Consider the following 15040-nt stretch of genomic DNA (forward strand, 5'->3'; position numbering starts at 1 on the left):
CAGCCCTGTCATTGTCACCACAGAGCTGTCATTGTCCCCACAGCACAGCCATTGTCACCACAGCACCATTGTCACCACAGCATGGCCACTGTCACCATGGCATTGTCATTGTCACCACAGCACTGTCATTGTCACCACAGCATCGTCACCACAGCATGGCCATTGTCACCACAGCCCTGTCATTGTCCCCACAGCATTGTCATTGTCATTATGACATCGTCACTGTCACCACGGTATCATCATCGTCACCATGACATCATTGTCACTACGGCATTGCCACTGTCACTACGGCATTGTCATGACATTGTCATTGTCACCACAGCACAGCCACTCTCCCCACAGCATTGTCATTGTCACCACAGCGTTGTCATCGTCACAACATCATCACTGTCACCACGGCATCGTCATTGTCCCCACAGCACGACCATTGTCACCACAGCATTGTCACCACGGCATCATTGTCACCACAGCATGGCCACTGTCACCACAGTGCTGTCATTGTCCCCATAGCGCTGTCACTGTCCCCACAGCATTGTCACCACAAGCACTGTCATTGTCACCACAGCATGGTCATTATCACCACAGCACTGTCATTGTCACCACAGCATGGTCATTGTCACCACAGCATGGCCACTGTCCCCACAGCACGGCCACTGTCCCCACAGCGCTGTCATTGTCCCCACAGCACGGCTACTGTCACCACAGCATTGTCACTACAGCACTGTCATTGTCACCACAGCATGGTCATTGTCACCATAGCACGGCCACTGTCCCCACAGTGCTGTCACTGTCCCCACAGCACAGCCACTGTCCCCACAGCACAGCTACTGTCACCACAGCATTGTCACCACAGCACGTCATTGTCACCACAGCATGGTCATTGTCACCACAGCATGGCCACTGTCCCCACAGTGCTGTCACTGTCCCCACAGCACAGCCACTGTCCCCACAGTGCTGTCACTGTCCCCACAGCACAACCACTGTCCCCACAGCCGTGTCACACGGGGAGAGAAGGACACGGAGCGATGGGAAAGGCGGGGCAGGGGGAGCAGCCACAACCGCGACGCGCCGGGATCCCATCCCGCCACTCCCACCCATCTTCCATCCCCTCCACCGAGCTCCCGAAGCTCTGAGATGTCCCTCAAAGCCACACCCGTGTCCCCATCCCCGCCCGGCTCTTACCGTGCGGCCACCACCGGCGACTTCTTGCCGGGATCCAGGGCGGAGCCGGCCGGTTCCTCGCCCAAGGAGCGCGTGTCCTTGTTGAGCTGCTGCAGGCGGGAGCTCAGCTCGCTGATCACAGTCGGTTTGTCCTCTTCGGCCCCGTGGCCGGGCCTGCTCTCCATGGGGTCCCCCCATAGCTTGGACCTTCTCTGAAAGAGGTAGCGTGGCCGGGCCGCGCTGGTGGCCGCCAGCGTGGCCGCGTGGTGCTGGGAGATGAGCTCGCTGTCCGAAGACTGCTTCAAAAGTGGGTCCCTGAAAGTAACCGGCCCCTTGCTGAGCTGGGACTTGAGTTTGGGCTTTGGAGGCACTGGTGGCTTCTCGAGTAGAAAAGTTTGGCCGTCGGCGAAGGACGTGTAGGTGTCGGTGGGCTCGCCGCTCTCCGAGGACAGCGTGGACATGCTGGAGACCGTGGAGATGGTGCTCGTGGTCTCCAGGTGGTGGTCGCTGGAGCTCCTGGTGTCCACCTCTTCCACTCCCGAGTCCGCCGCCGACTCCGGGGCCGCGGGGGCGTCCGAGGGCTTCCCTGAGGGTGTCGCGCCGGGGGGAGAAGGTGCTACTGCCGCCGCCGGCAGGGACGGCGCGCCGGGCGCGGCCAGGTGGCTCACGGGGGTGCCGGGGGCGGTCACCAGCACCCCGTTGGCGAATTCGTCCGGGGGCGGCACCAACCCGATCTTGGCCAGCTCCTCGCGGGTCTCCTCGTCGCTGGAGGACAGCTGGGCCGGAGGGAGGGTCACCGTGTAGGGTTCCACCTCCTCCTCCGAGCTGCCCTGGCCCAGCGCCTTCTCCGAGGCCGGGCTGACCGGTGGCTTCCCCACGGGGCTGGGCTGGGGCTCGGCCTTGGGCGACTCGACTGGCTCGGCGCAGACCTCGGCCACGGCCGGGCTCTCTTCTTTGATCTCCAGGCCGATCTCGTCTTGACCGTTACTGGTGGCGTGGACCATGATGAGGCCGGCGGTCTTCTGCTGCGACGTGTCCACGATGCTGATGATCATGGACTTCTTGTCCTCGGGTTTCTTCTCCTCCTTGCCCGGCGGCTCCGCTCGCACCTCGGGCTCCTTCCGCAGAGTGGCCGGAGTCCCCCAGGGGCTCTTGGTGGGGGTCAGAGCGCCGGCGTCGGTCGCCATCACCGCCTTCCCTCCGGGGGAGTAGGCGGGGGACACCAAGGCCTCCAAGTCCCCCCTGTCCGGCTCTTTGGTTTGGATGTCCACAAAGAGGGGCGCGGCTCTGTCCGAGTCGGGGCTGTGGATCGGGGTGGGCGACCGGGACGGGACTTGAGTGGACAGCGCCCGTTCCCTTGCGGCCAGCGCCAGCGCCAGGGGCGAGTTGGGATCCAGGGGCTTTCCCGTCAGGGGGTGGATGAAGGTCGAGGAGGAGCCGCCGATTAATGGCTTTAAAGCTGACACGGGCGACGGCAGGAGGACGTCCCGGCTGCCCAGGAGCCGCTCGTCGATGGAGCGCGACTGCTGCAGCGACGGCATCTCGCCACCTCCGCCGCCGCCCGGCGCCGGCCCCTCGATGGCTCCCACCGACAGGAACACCGTGGATTTCCTCCTCTCGTCCAGCCGCCGGTCCCGGTCCTTCATGACGCCGGCGGCGATGGCGGTGGCGAAGGGGAGGCCGGCGGCTTCCACCTGAGCGATGCCGGGGTGGTGCTGGTATTCCAGGCGGTGGCTCCGGCGCGTGGGCGATGGCTCCCGGGAGGAGTAGCCACCGGTGATGGCCAAGGCCGCCCGTTCCTGGGCGTCCTCCACCTGGAGCTGCTTCACCAGGGGACTCTTCTTCCTCTGCGGCTTGGTGGGGGCGAAGAGGCTGACGTTGAACTGGCCCATGTTGGCGTAGGGATTATCGATCACCCGGCCTTTCCTCTTCAGCTTCTCCGGAGGCGTCGCCGCCGGGCCGGGCCGGGGGATCTCGGTGGGTTCCACGGGGAGGTGGGAGGAATCCTGGAGGATGATCATGGAGCGGGCCCTCTTCTGCCGCTCGGGGTAGGGCACGGAGCTGCGCTCGTACACCTCGGCCGCCAGGTGCGGCAGCCCGTGGAGTTTGGCTTCCAAGCCCGGCTTGAAGCTGGAGCGGACGGTGTCGTAGGCCCGGCCCGGCGGCGGCGGCGGCGAGAAGGACGGAGGGGGTCCGGTGTCGAAATAATAGGGGGAGGGGGGCGGGGGAGGGGCGGTCTGTGGGGGAGGGGGGATGCCGTGGCCTTCCCGGACCGTGTCCGTCATGGAGGTGCTCCGCGGGAATTTCCCGTCCAGCAAGGAGGCGGCCAGCTTCTCGTCTTCCCCTGGGGAAAGAAGGAGAAGAAGAGTCAGGGAGGGGTTGGGTGTGGCCACCCGGAAAAAGCGGAAAAGGGTGGGGTCGGGGAGGAGTTTCTGCTCTTCCCGAGGAAAACGAGGAAAAGGGCGGAGTCGGGAATGAGTTCCTTGTCTCCTCCTGGAAAAGAAGGGAAAGAGCAAAGGCGGGGATGAGTTTCTGGTTTTCCCAAGGAAAACAAGGAAAAGGATGGAGTTGGGAATGAGTTTCTGGTTTTCCCAAGGAAAACAAGGAAAAGGATGGAGTTGGGAATGAGTTTCTGGTTTTCCCAAGGAAAACAAGGAAAAGGATGGAGTTGGGAATGAGTTTCTGGTTTTCCCAAGGAAAACAAGGAAAAGGATGGAGTTGGGAATGAGTTTCTGGTTTTCCCAAGGAAAACAATGGAGTCAGGAATGAGTTCCTTGTCTTCCCATAGAAAACAAGGAAAAAGATGAAATCAGGGATGAGTTTTTTGTCTTCCTAAGGAAAATGATGGAATCAGGGATGAGTTTCTCGTCTTCCCAAGGAAAACAAGGAAAAAGATGGAGTCAGGAATGAGTTTCTTGTTTTCCCGAGGAAAACAATGGAGTCAGGAATGAGTTCCTGGTTTCCAGCTGGAAAATGAGGAGAGAATTAAAGTTGAAAGTTGCCTTCCCAAGGAAAACAAGGAAAAGAGCAAAGTCAGGGCTGAATTTCTGGATTCCACCTGGAAAACAACGAAAAGGATGGAGACAGGAATGAGTTTCTTGTTTTCCCAAGGAAAATGATGGAGTCAGGGATGAGTTCCTGGCTTCCAGCTGGAAAATGTGGAGAGAAGAAAAGTCGGGAATGAGTTCCTTGTCTTCCCAAGGAAAACAAGGAAAAGAGCAAAGTCAGGGATGAGTTTCTCGTCTTCCCAAGGAAAATGATGGAATCAGGGGTGAGTTTCTTGCCTTCCTGAGGAAAACAAGGAAAACAATGGAATCAGGGATGAGTTTCTCGTCTTCCCAAGGAAAATGGGGGGAATCAGGGATGAGTTCCTGGTTTCCAGCTGGAAAAGGAGGAGAGAAGGGAAGTCAGGGATGAATTTTTTGTCTCCACATGGAAAAGAAGGAAAAGAGCAAAGTCAGGGCTGAATTTCTGGATTCCACCTGGAAAACAAGGAAAAAGATGGAATCAGGGATGAGTTTCTCATCTTCCCAAGGAAAACAAGGAGAAGAGTGGAGTCAGGGAAAAGTTTCCCGTCTTCCACCAGGAAAACAAGGAAAACGATGGAATCAGGGATGAGCTTCTCGTCTCCACCTGGAAAATAAGGAGAGCAGTGAAGAGGACATTCCCAGAGAATTCCTGGAGTGGGAAAAACTGGGAAGCAGCTGGGGTTGTTCCTCCCACCCCACTTCATTCCCAAGATTTTTTTTTCCTCTTTCCAAACCCCTCTTGGAAAAAGCTTGGAGCAACTTCCAAGACTGGAAGAACCAGCCAGAATTCCCAGAATTCCCAGAAAAGCTGCCCTTGGATCCCTGGAAGCATCCGAGGCCAGGCTGGAGAGCCCCGGGATAGCGGAAGTTTTCCCGTGGAAAAGCTGGGAATGGGATGAGCTTTGAGGCCACCCCAAATCCCAACCATTCCACGATTCCACGCCTGCCACATTCCCACGGGATCAGCTCCCGTGGGAATTGTCTCCACCCCTTCCCGGTGACGGAAGCGCCGCCACCGCCAACGTGCCAGACATCCGAGTGCCACCGGCACGGGCGCGGCTCCCGTCACACTTCCCGCTTTTCCCGAGGGTTGACATCTGTTCCCGGGCGCCAGACTGAGCCCGGCGGGGTCTAGCAGGAATTCCTGCTTTTTCAGGGAATTCTCCAAGGCGAGGATTAGCATGGAAAAGCAGGAAAAATCCGGGGTGGATTGGGATGAACTCAGGGCCTTCCCAACCCGAGATGTTCCACCATCCTAAAATCCGACCGCGCCGCGATTCCCTCCCTCCGTTCCCAGCTCATTCCCGAGCCCGGATCCGTCGTGCTCACCCCTCCTTTGGGAAAAATCCTCCTTCCCAATCCCCGCTCCGCTCTTCCCAAGCTTTCAAATCTCTCCGGAGAGGATTTGGGAATTTTTTTAAAATTTTATTTTATTTTAATTTTATTTTTGGCCTCCGGAGATTTTTTTTCCCCTTTAGGGAAAACGCTCTTCCAGCAGCACCGAGAGGCTCCGGCAGCTCCGCCCGGAATCCGTCAGCGATTCCACCCGAGGCGGAATCCAATGGGGACAAAAGGGAGGAATTTGGCACTGAAATTCCATCCCATGCTGTTGGTCGTGCTGGAAACTGGGCTATTTTTGGGAATCTGGGATGTGCCGTGGGAATAAAGAACCGGCAGCATGGAATAGGTTCAAAGGGAGCCTGGACAAAGCCCTGGAAAAATGGGCCTTTTCCAAGGTTTTGTTTTTTTTTTTTTGAAATCCCGGGAGCCGAGGCCAGCAGGGGGAATTTGGGAGGATGATCCCATCCTTGCCCTTTTTTTTCCCTTGGGAATTTGGGATCCTGCGCTAGATGGAGCTGTGGAATATTCCGGGAGCAGCAGGAAGATCCCAAAAAAACCAACTCCCCCCCCCACCACCACCTCGTTCCTGCCTTTCTGGAGATTTCTGGGAATGGCCGGGAGGTGACACTGGGATATTTGGGAAGGTCCGAGCTCCGTCCCTGGGCCTGGAATATCCCAGGACATGGAATGGGAAAGCTCATCCTGGGAATGCGGTGTCCGGATGAGATGGGGCAGGAAATCGAGTGGGAAAATGGGATCTTCCCTCTGGAATTCTCTGGGCTTGGATGCCGGGTCAGGGGTGACATTGGGATATCCAGTCCATGGATTCCATCCTTGGATCCTGTCCTTGGATCACATCCATGGATCAAGTCCTTGGATCCTGTCCCTGGATCCGGTCCATGGATCCCATCCATGGATCCTGTCCTTGGATCCTGTCCATGGATCCTGTCCTTGGATCCCATCCTTGGATCCTGTCCCTGGATCCTGTCCTTCGATCCAGTCCTCAGATCCTGTCCTTGGATCCCATCCATGGATCCAGTCCATGGATCCAGCCCTTGGATCCTGTCCCTGGATCCTGTTCCTGGTTCCTGTCCCTGGATCCCATCCTTTGATCCTGTCCTCGGATCCCATCCTTGGATCCAGTCCTTGGATCCAGTCCATGGATCCTGTCCTTGGATCCCAACCTTGGATTTTTTTTGAGGATTTTCTCCTCCAATTTTCCCTAAATGAGGAGGGGACACCATGGAAAAACCACATCCCAGGAATTGCCAGAAGTAGGGAAAACCATGGAAAAACCACATCCCAGGAATTGCCAAGGGCAGGGAATGCTATGGAAAACCAAATCCCGGGAATTGCCAGAAGTAGGGAACACCATGGACAAACCAAATCCAAGGAATTGCCAAATACAGGGAAAACCATGGAAAAACCACATCCCAGGAATTGCCAGAAGTAGGGAAAACCATGGGAAAACCACATCCCAGGCATTGCCAAATGTAGGGAAAACCATGGAAAAACCACATCCCAGGAATTGCCAAATGTAGGGAACACCATGGAAAAACCACATCCTGGGAATTTCCAAATACAGGGAAAACCATGGAAAAACCACATCCCGGGAATTGCCAAGGGCAGGGAATGCTATGGAAAACCAAATCCCGGGAATTGCCAGAAGCAGGGAAAACCATGGAAAAGCCAAATCCAAGGAATGCTATGGAAAACCAAATCCCAGGAACTGCCAGGTGGAAGGGACACTACGGAAAACCACATCCCAGGAATTCCGTGTCCATTCCCACCCAGCATTCCAGGCCTGGAGCAGCTGAGCCTCATCCGTGGGATCATTCCCATGGAATCATCCCTCGGTTTTCCAGCCGCTTCCCAGCCTGGAAAAGCGGGATCTGCTTATTCCCAGCACGGATGCTCCAGAGCCGAGCTTTGTTTTCCATGGAATGCTGGGGGCTGGATCCGGTGTGGAATTTTGGGATTGGGCAGCAGCTGGAGCCTGGAGATGCTCCTGGAATTCCCAAGGGAATTTGGCTTCCAAAAAGGTCCCGAAAGGATCCTCAAAGATCCCTAAAAAGGAGCAGATCCAGAAGATCCGGCTCTGGGACAGAATTCCCGGAGAAGTCGTGGCTGGATCCCGGGAAGTGTCCGAGTCCAGGCTGGAGAAATCTGGGATGGAGGAATGTGCCCATGGAAGAGGTGGGAATGGGATGGGATGAAGGTCCCCAAACCATTCCAGGATTCCAGGATTCACCCCTGGATCTCAATCCCTGTTCCCTGTGTCCCAGAAAAGCCCAGGGAATCCAAACCTCCCACTTCCTGGAAAAATCCGGAATTTTGGGAGCTGCTCCAGGCTGTCGGGAGGGATGGGAGAAGTGGGAATATCCTCTGGGAAAAGTCCCAAATGTCCTCCTATTCCCAGGAATTTTCAACCCCAAATCACCAGACCATCCCTTTGCTGTTTTCCATGGAATTCCGGCTCTCCGCTCCCCTCAAACCTCACCCGGAGCCGCCGGAGACCCCCGGAACACCGGGACATCAAACCGGGATCAAATCCCGGAGCTCGGGAATAAAGAGCCGGAATCCAAACGGAGCCACCGGGAAGGACCGGTAAGAATCGACTCCCAACATCCGGAATGACTTCCCTGGGAATGGGAATGACGCTCCCGGCGTAGCCTGGCAACCCCCGGAGCCATTCCTGGCGCTCCATGGAATTCATCTCCAAGGAAAACACAAAGCTCCGTGAAAAGCTCCCCAGGCGTTGCCATAACAGCCCAAATCCCTGGAAAACCGCATTCCCTGCATTCCTTAGGGATGGAAAACGACCCTGCGCTGCTCCCCGGGGTTGGGATGAGGGAATAATCCCCCCCAAAAAATAAAAAAACCTGGAGCAGGAGGGTGAAAATTTGGGAGGGGGAAGGGGGAGGGAATCCGCATCCTGCAGAGGTTGGGAATGGGAATTCCCATCCTTTGGTGTCCAGGGCTGGGAATTTCCATTTTTTTTGTGCCCAGGGTTGGGAATTTCCAGCCTCTGGAGCCCAGGGATGGGAATCTCCATTTTTTTTTGTGTCCAGGAATGGGAATTCCCATCCTATGGTGTCCAGGGTTGGGAATTTCCATCCTTTGGTGTCCAGGGATGGGAATTTCCATTTTTTTTGTGTCCAGGGTTGGGAATTTCCATCCTTTGGTGTCCGGGGATGGGAATTTCCAGCCTCTGGAGCCCAGGAATGGGAATTTCCATCCTTTGGTGTCCAGGGCTGGGAATTTCCATCCTTTGGTGTCCAGGAACAGGAATCTCCACTTTTTTGTGTCCAGGAATGGGAATTCCCATCCTTTGGTGTCCAGGAATGGGAATCTCCATCCTTTGGTGTCCAGGAATGGGAATTCCCATCCTTTGGTGTCCAGGAATGGGAATCTCCATCCTTTGGTGTCCAGGAATGGGAATTCCCACCCTTTGGTGTCCAGGAATGGGAATTTCCAGCCTCTGGAAGCCAGGGATGGGAATCTTTGCCTGGTGGTATCCAGGGATGGGAATTTCAGTCTTGTCGTGCCCAGGGTCGGGAATTTCCAGCCTCTGGAGCCCAGGGATGGGAATTTCAATTTTTTTTTTTGTGTCCAGGAATGGGAATCTCCATTTTTTTGTGTCCAGGGATGGGAATTTCCAGCCTCTGGAGCCCAGGGATGGGAATTTCTCTTGTGTTCAGGGATAGGAATTCCCATCCTTTGGTGTCCAGGGATGGGAATCTCCATTTTTTTTGTGTCCAGGAATGGGAATTTCCATCCTTCGGTGTCCAGGGATGGGAATCTCCATCCTTTGGTGTCCAGGGTTGGGAATTTCCATCCTGAGGAGGTCAGGAATGGCAATTTCCATTCTTTGGTATTCAGGAATGGAATGGGAATTTCTGTTGTGTTCAGGGATAGGAATTCCCATCCTTTGGTGTCCAGGGATGGGAATCTCCATTTTTTTTGTGTCCAGGAATGGGAATCTCCATCCTTTGGTGTCCAGGGTTGGGAATTTCCATCCTGAGGAGGTCAGGAATGGCAATTTCCATTCTTTGGTATTCAGGAATGGAATGGGAATTTCTGTTGTGTTCAGGGATAGGAATTCCCATCCTTTGGTGTCCAGGAATGGGAATCTCCACTTTTTTGTGTCCAGGGATGGGAATTTCCATTTTTTTGTGTCCAGGAATGGGAATTCCCGTCCTTCTGTGTCCAGGAATAGGAATCTCCATTCTCCAGAACCCCGGGCTGGGAATCTCCAATTTTCCAAGTCCAAGAATGGGAATCTCCATCCTCCAGCACCCGGGATGGGCTTGGAATTCCCAGAAAAGCTGCGGCTGCCCCTGGGAGCGCCCTGGGATAGCGGGAGGCATCCCTGCCCTTGGAATGGGCCGGAATTAGGGAATCTCCAAGATCCCACCCAAACCATTCCGGGATTCCACCCCTGGATGTGAACTCCAGGACGCTTCCCATCCCCTCCAATATTCCCAAAAAATCCCTCCCATCCCTCTGGAATTCTGTCCGGGAGCCGTGGCAGCTCCGCAGGCTCCGGAGCGTTTTTAACTCTGCTGCCGGGAGCAGATGGCGCCGGGAGAAATCTTGGAAGTCTGACAAGGAATTTTCTTCCCTCCCCTTCCCCCCCACTCCTTCCCATTTTCCTCCAAATATTCCGCCCATCCCGCTTTTTTTTCTTTTCCAGCCAGCCGGGGGTTAACCACCTCCATCCCGGGAATTTTTCCTGGAATCTTTGATTTTTAATCCCATTTTTTTTCCCAGTCAGCCAAGGGTTAATCACCTCCATCCCAGAAATTTTCCTGGAATCTTTGATTTTTAATCCCATTTTTTTTTCCCAGTCAGCCAAGGGTTAACTGCCTCCATCCCGGGAATTTTTCCTGGAATCTTTGGTTTTTAATCCCATTTTTTTTTTCCCAGTCAGCCAAGGGTTAATCACTTCCATCCCGGGAATTTCTCCTGGAATCTTTGATCTTTTCTCCCTCTTTTTTTTTCCCAGCCAGCAGGGGGTTAATCACCTTTTCCTGGGAATTTCTCCTGGAAACTTTGATTTTTAATTCCATTTTTTTCCCAGTCAGCCAAGGGTTAATCACTTCCATCCCGGGAATTTTTCCTGGAATCTTTGATCTTTTCTCCCACTTATTTCCAAGCCAGCCAAGGGTTAACCATCTCCATCCCGGGAATTTCTCCTGGAATCTTTGATTTTTAATCCCATTCTTTTTTTCCCAGTCAGTCAAGGATTAATCACCTTTTTCTGGGAATTTTTCCTGGATTTTTTTTCATCTTTTCTCCCACTTTTTTTTCCCCAGTCACGGGTTAACCACATTTTCCCGGGAATTTCTCCTGGAATCTTTTTCATCTTTTCTCCCTCTTTTTTTTTCCCCAGACAGCCAAGAGTTAACCACACTTTTCTGGGAATTTTTCCTGGAATTTTTTTCATCTTTTCTCCCACTTTTTTTTTTCCCAGCAAGCCAAGGGTTAACCACCTCCATCCCGGGAATTTTTCCTGGAATCTTTGAATTTTAATCCCATTTTTTTCCCAGTCAGCCAAGGGCTAACCACCTTTTCCCGGGAATTTTTCCTGGAATCTTTGATTTTATCTCCCTCTTTTTTTTCCCAGTCAGTCAAGAGTTAATCACCTCCATCCCGGGAATTTCTCCTGGAATCTTTCATTTTTAATCCCATTCTTTTTTTCCCAGTCAGCCAAGGGTTAACCACCTCCATCCCAGAAATTTTTCCCAGAATCTTTGATCTTTTATCCCTTTTTTTCCCAGCCAGCAGGGGGTTAATCACCTTTTTCTGGGAATTTTTCCTGGAATTTTTTTCATCTTTTTCCCACTTTTTTTTCCCAGCCAGCCAAGGGTTAACCACCTCCATCCCAGAAATTTTCCTGGAATCTTTGCTCTTTTCTCCCTCTTTTTCTTTCCCAGCCAGCCAAGGGTTAACCACCTCAATCCCAGGAATTTTCCCCCTCCCCAACCGGAATCTTCCTGATTTTTCCTCCCCGGGAATCCACAACGCTGCCAAAATCCTCCAATCCCAGCTGGGAGCGTTTCTTCCCTAAAAACCCCCAAAATTCCCCAAATTCCCATCCCAGCTTTTCCTGCTTTTTCCATCTCCTTCCCGGCCCGTGCGGGGAATTTTGGGATGCGCTGCGCAGCTCCCGGCCGTGGGTGTGGAATGTCAGCTCAAGGATTTCTAATTCCAGCCCCGTCCCTCCCTCTCCGCCTCTTTCCCATCCCCGTTTTCCTGGAATTCCACCGGTTCCATCCCGGAGCTGCTGCGGCTTTGGGGGTTGGGTCCCCTCCCTTCCATGGATGCTGGAATGGGATTTTTTTTTTTTCCTGGATTTATTTTTTTTTTTCCGGGAATCTCCTGATGGAGATTTGGTTTTTATCCCTTTTTTTTTTTTTTTTTTTTTTCCCCCCGAGGGAACGGATTTGGTTTGGGGGGTTTTGGATTTTGGATTTTGGGGGTTTGGTTGGGAATTGCTGGGAATTCTCAGGGATAACCGGGATGAGCTGGGAATTCTCATGGGGGTACGAGCACAGGATTCCCAAATTATTGAAAGTATGGGAAAGAATTCCAAGACCGCCGAGTCCACACTGGGCCAAATCCTGGACCTGAGTGGAATTCCGGGAATTCCTTGGATTCTTCCAAACCTCTCCAGCCGAGGCCTGAGAGCCTTTTCCATGGAAAAATTCCCAAAAATCCCATCCCAGGCTGGGCCAGGCTGGGGCCCTTCCTGAGGCGCTGCCGGAATTCCGTGGGAAGGATTCCAGAATTCCGGAATTCTGGCTGGGAATGACCTCAAAACCCATCCACTTCCAAGCCCTGGACAATTCCCACCATCCCAGGCTGCTCCAAGCTTTCCTTGGCCATTCCCGGGATCCAGGGGCAGCCCCAGCTGCTCTGGGAATTCCATTCCAGCTGGGAATTCCTTCCCAAATTCCCCTGTCCCAATCTGGAGCCATTCCCTGTGTCCTGTCCCTCCAGGCCTTTCCTAAATCCCGACTCTCCTGGAGCCCCTGGAATGTTCTGGAAGCTCTCCCTGGATCCTTCCCTTCTCCGGAAGAACATTCCCAGTTTTCCCAGCCCGGCTCCAGCCCTTGGAGAATTCCATGGATTCATTCCCAGATCCCTTTCCAAACCATTCCCGGCTCTTCCTGGCTGCACCGGCCCTTGAGCCGCTCCTTTCCCAAAGCCTCTTCCCAAACTTTCCGACCCAGAAACTCCGGAAACGCTTCGGGAATCTCCCGGATCCTCCTCATTCCAACGGCACCGGGGCAGGATCCACTTCCCAGACCGAAATATGGGATAAACCCGGATGAAAATCCCAGGATAAAAAAAATCCCAGGATAAAAATTCCAGGAGAAAAATCCCAGGATAAGAAATCCCAGGATAAAAAAATCCCGGGATAAAAATCCCGGTTCCCCTTTGGAACACCGCAGGTTTGGGAATGCTGGGATGGGATTTCTCCATGTCCACACATGGATCCGTTCTCTGCATCCCAATCCCAAGGATCCCATTTCATCCCAGCTCTTCCAGAGACTTGGGAACGTCTTTCCCGCACAATTCCCGGCACAATCCCTGGAATTCCTGATTTTCCTTTTGTTTTTAGGACCAAGGACCAGGTTTGGGATCGGTGGCACCAAAAAAATTCTGGAATGGGGTCAGGGAATTCCCAGGGATGGATTTTGGAATTGGTGGCACCAAAAAAATCCTGGAATGGAGTCAAAGATTCCCAGGAATGGATTTTGAGATTGGTGACACAAAAAAATTCTGGAATGGGGTCAAGAATTCCTAGGAATGGATTTTGGGACTGGTGGCACCAGAAATCTTTGGGAACAGAGTGAAGGATCCACCAGAGATGGTTTTGGGATTGGAGACTCCAGAAATATTTTGGGATAAGCTCAAGGATTTCCAGGGATTGGACTTTTGGATCAGTGGCACCAAAAAAATTCTGGAATGGAGTCAAGGAATTCCCAGGGATGGATTTTGGGATTTGGTGGCACCAGAGATCTTTGGGAACGGAGTGAAGGATCCACCAGAGATGGTTTTGGGATTGGAGACTCCAAAAATCTTTTGGGATAAGCTCAAGGAATTCCCAGAGATGGATTTTGGGATTTGGTGGCACCAAAAAAATTCTGGAATGGGGTCAAGGAATTCCCAGGAATGAATTTTGGGACTGGTGGCACCAAAAATCTTTGGGAACAGAGTGAAGGATCCACCAGAGATGGTTTTGGGATTGGAGACTCCGTAAATTTTTTGGGATAAGCTCAAGGAACCCGCACATCCAGGTGCCTCCTCCAGACCTCGTCCCGCTCCTCCTGAGCCCCAGCTCCGGCATTCCCGGTTCCAGAGGCGCCATTCCCACCGGGAACGCCTGTGGCTGAGACGGTCTGGGAATTCCCGGAATTCCCTCCCAAAATTCCCTCCTGGAATCCTCCAGGACCAGGCATCCCTCCGAGCCGCAATTCCGCGGAATTCCGTGGGATACTCCAAAATCCGCATCCCAGGGGGACCCTCCCTCCTCATTCCCGAGGGATTCTCCCGGGTTTTTCCTCACCGACAGACTTGGTCCGTGGAATTCCCTTCCGGAGGGACACGTGGGGTTTCTCCGTTCCCGCCAGGACCCCGGGATGCGCCATTCCCTGCCGCTCAAACAGGGACTGGAAGGGAAAAACAGGGAATTCCCAGTCCGGATGCTGCCGGCAGGCCGCGACGTTCCCACCCGGAATTCCCACGGCGGGAAAACGGGAGCTCTTCCCACTGGGATGGGCCCGGCTGGCCTTCGGCTTCCCGCTGCTCCGCCCCGTGGGATTCCAAACTTTGGGATAATTCCCATCCCAACTCCCTGCCCGCTTTTCCCACCCGCAGCACTCCCGGCACAATCCCGAGCTCTTTCATCCTCCTCGGAGAATTCCGGCAGAATTATGGCAGAATTCTGGCAGAATTCCAGCAGAATTCCAGAATTCCAGCAGAATTCCGGCAGAATTCCAGCCTGGCTCTCCGGGCTCCTCCAGAGCATCTCTTCCACAGCTTTCCCTGGGAAATCCAAGCGGATTCCTGGGCTGGGATGGGGATCCCGTGGAGCTGTGGATCGGGGTCTCCCAGCCTCTGCATTCCTGGGAATTCTCATTTCTGGGAATTCCAATCCCCATTCCTGGGAATTCCACTCCACATTCCCAGGAATTCCACTCCTGAGCCAGCTCCCCTTGCCACCACATTCCCTCCCATCCCTCTCCTTCCATTCCCGGTAATCCCAAACACCATTCCCAGGAATCCCACTCCTCATTCCCAGGAATTCCACTCCACATTCCCAGAAATTCCACTCCCCATTCCCTCCCCATCCCTCTGCCTCATTCCCGGCCGCCATTCCCGCTGGGATTCCCTCTGGCTCACATTGATCTCCTCAGTGAGATCCTCCAGATCCTTCCCAGCCCTCTCCTTCCATTCCTGGGAATTCCGACTTCCACACCCCCATTCCCAGGGAATTC

At 53.9% G+C, this 15040-nt stretch overlaps 1 protein-coding gene across 5 annotated transcripts in view; it reads right to left on the minus strand.

The window, feature by feature from the left end:
* Window positions 1-15040, minus strand: part of SHANK3 (SH3 and multiple ankyrin repeat domains 3) — a 163146-nt gene that overhangs the window by 21377 nt on the left and 126729 nt on the right. For all 5 annotated transcript variants that reach the window (XM_086886258.1, XM_086886255.1, XM_086886256.1 and 2 more), the window contains 2 exons: window positions 14110-14212; window positions 1183-3505 (listed from right to left, as the gene is read on the minus strand). In XM_086886258.1, the coding sequence (XP_086742384.1) occupies window positions 1183-3505; window positions 14110-14212 (2426 nt within the window). The remainder of the gene's footprint in view (window positions 1-1182; window positions 3506-14109; window positions 14213-15040) is intronic.

Source organism: Cyanistes caeruleus, chromosome 4 (genome assembly GCF_971803275.1).
Source record: "Cyanistes caeruleus chromosome 4, bCyaCae1.hap1.1, whole genome shotgun sequence".
NCBI classification, from domain to species: Eukaryota; Metazoa; Chordata; class Aves; order Passeriformes; family Paridae; genus Cyanistes; species Cyanistes caeruleus.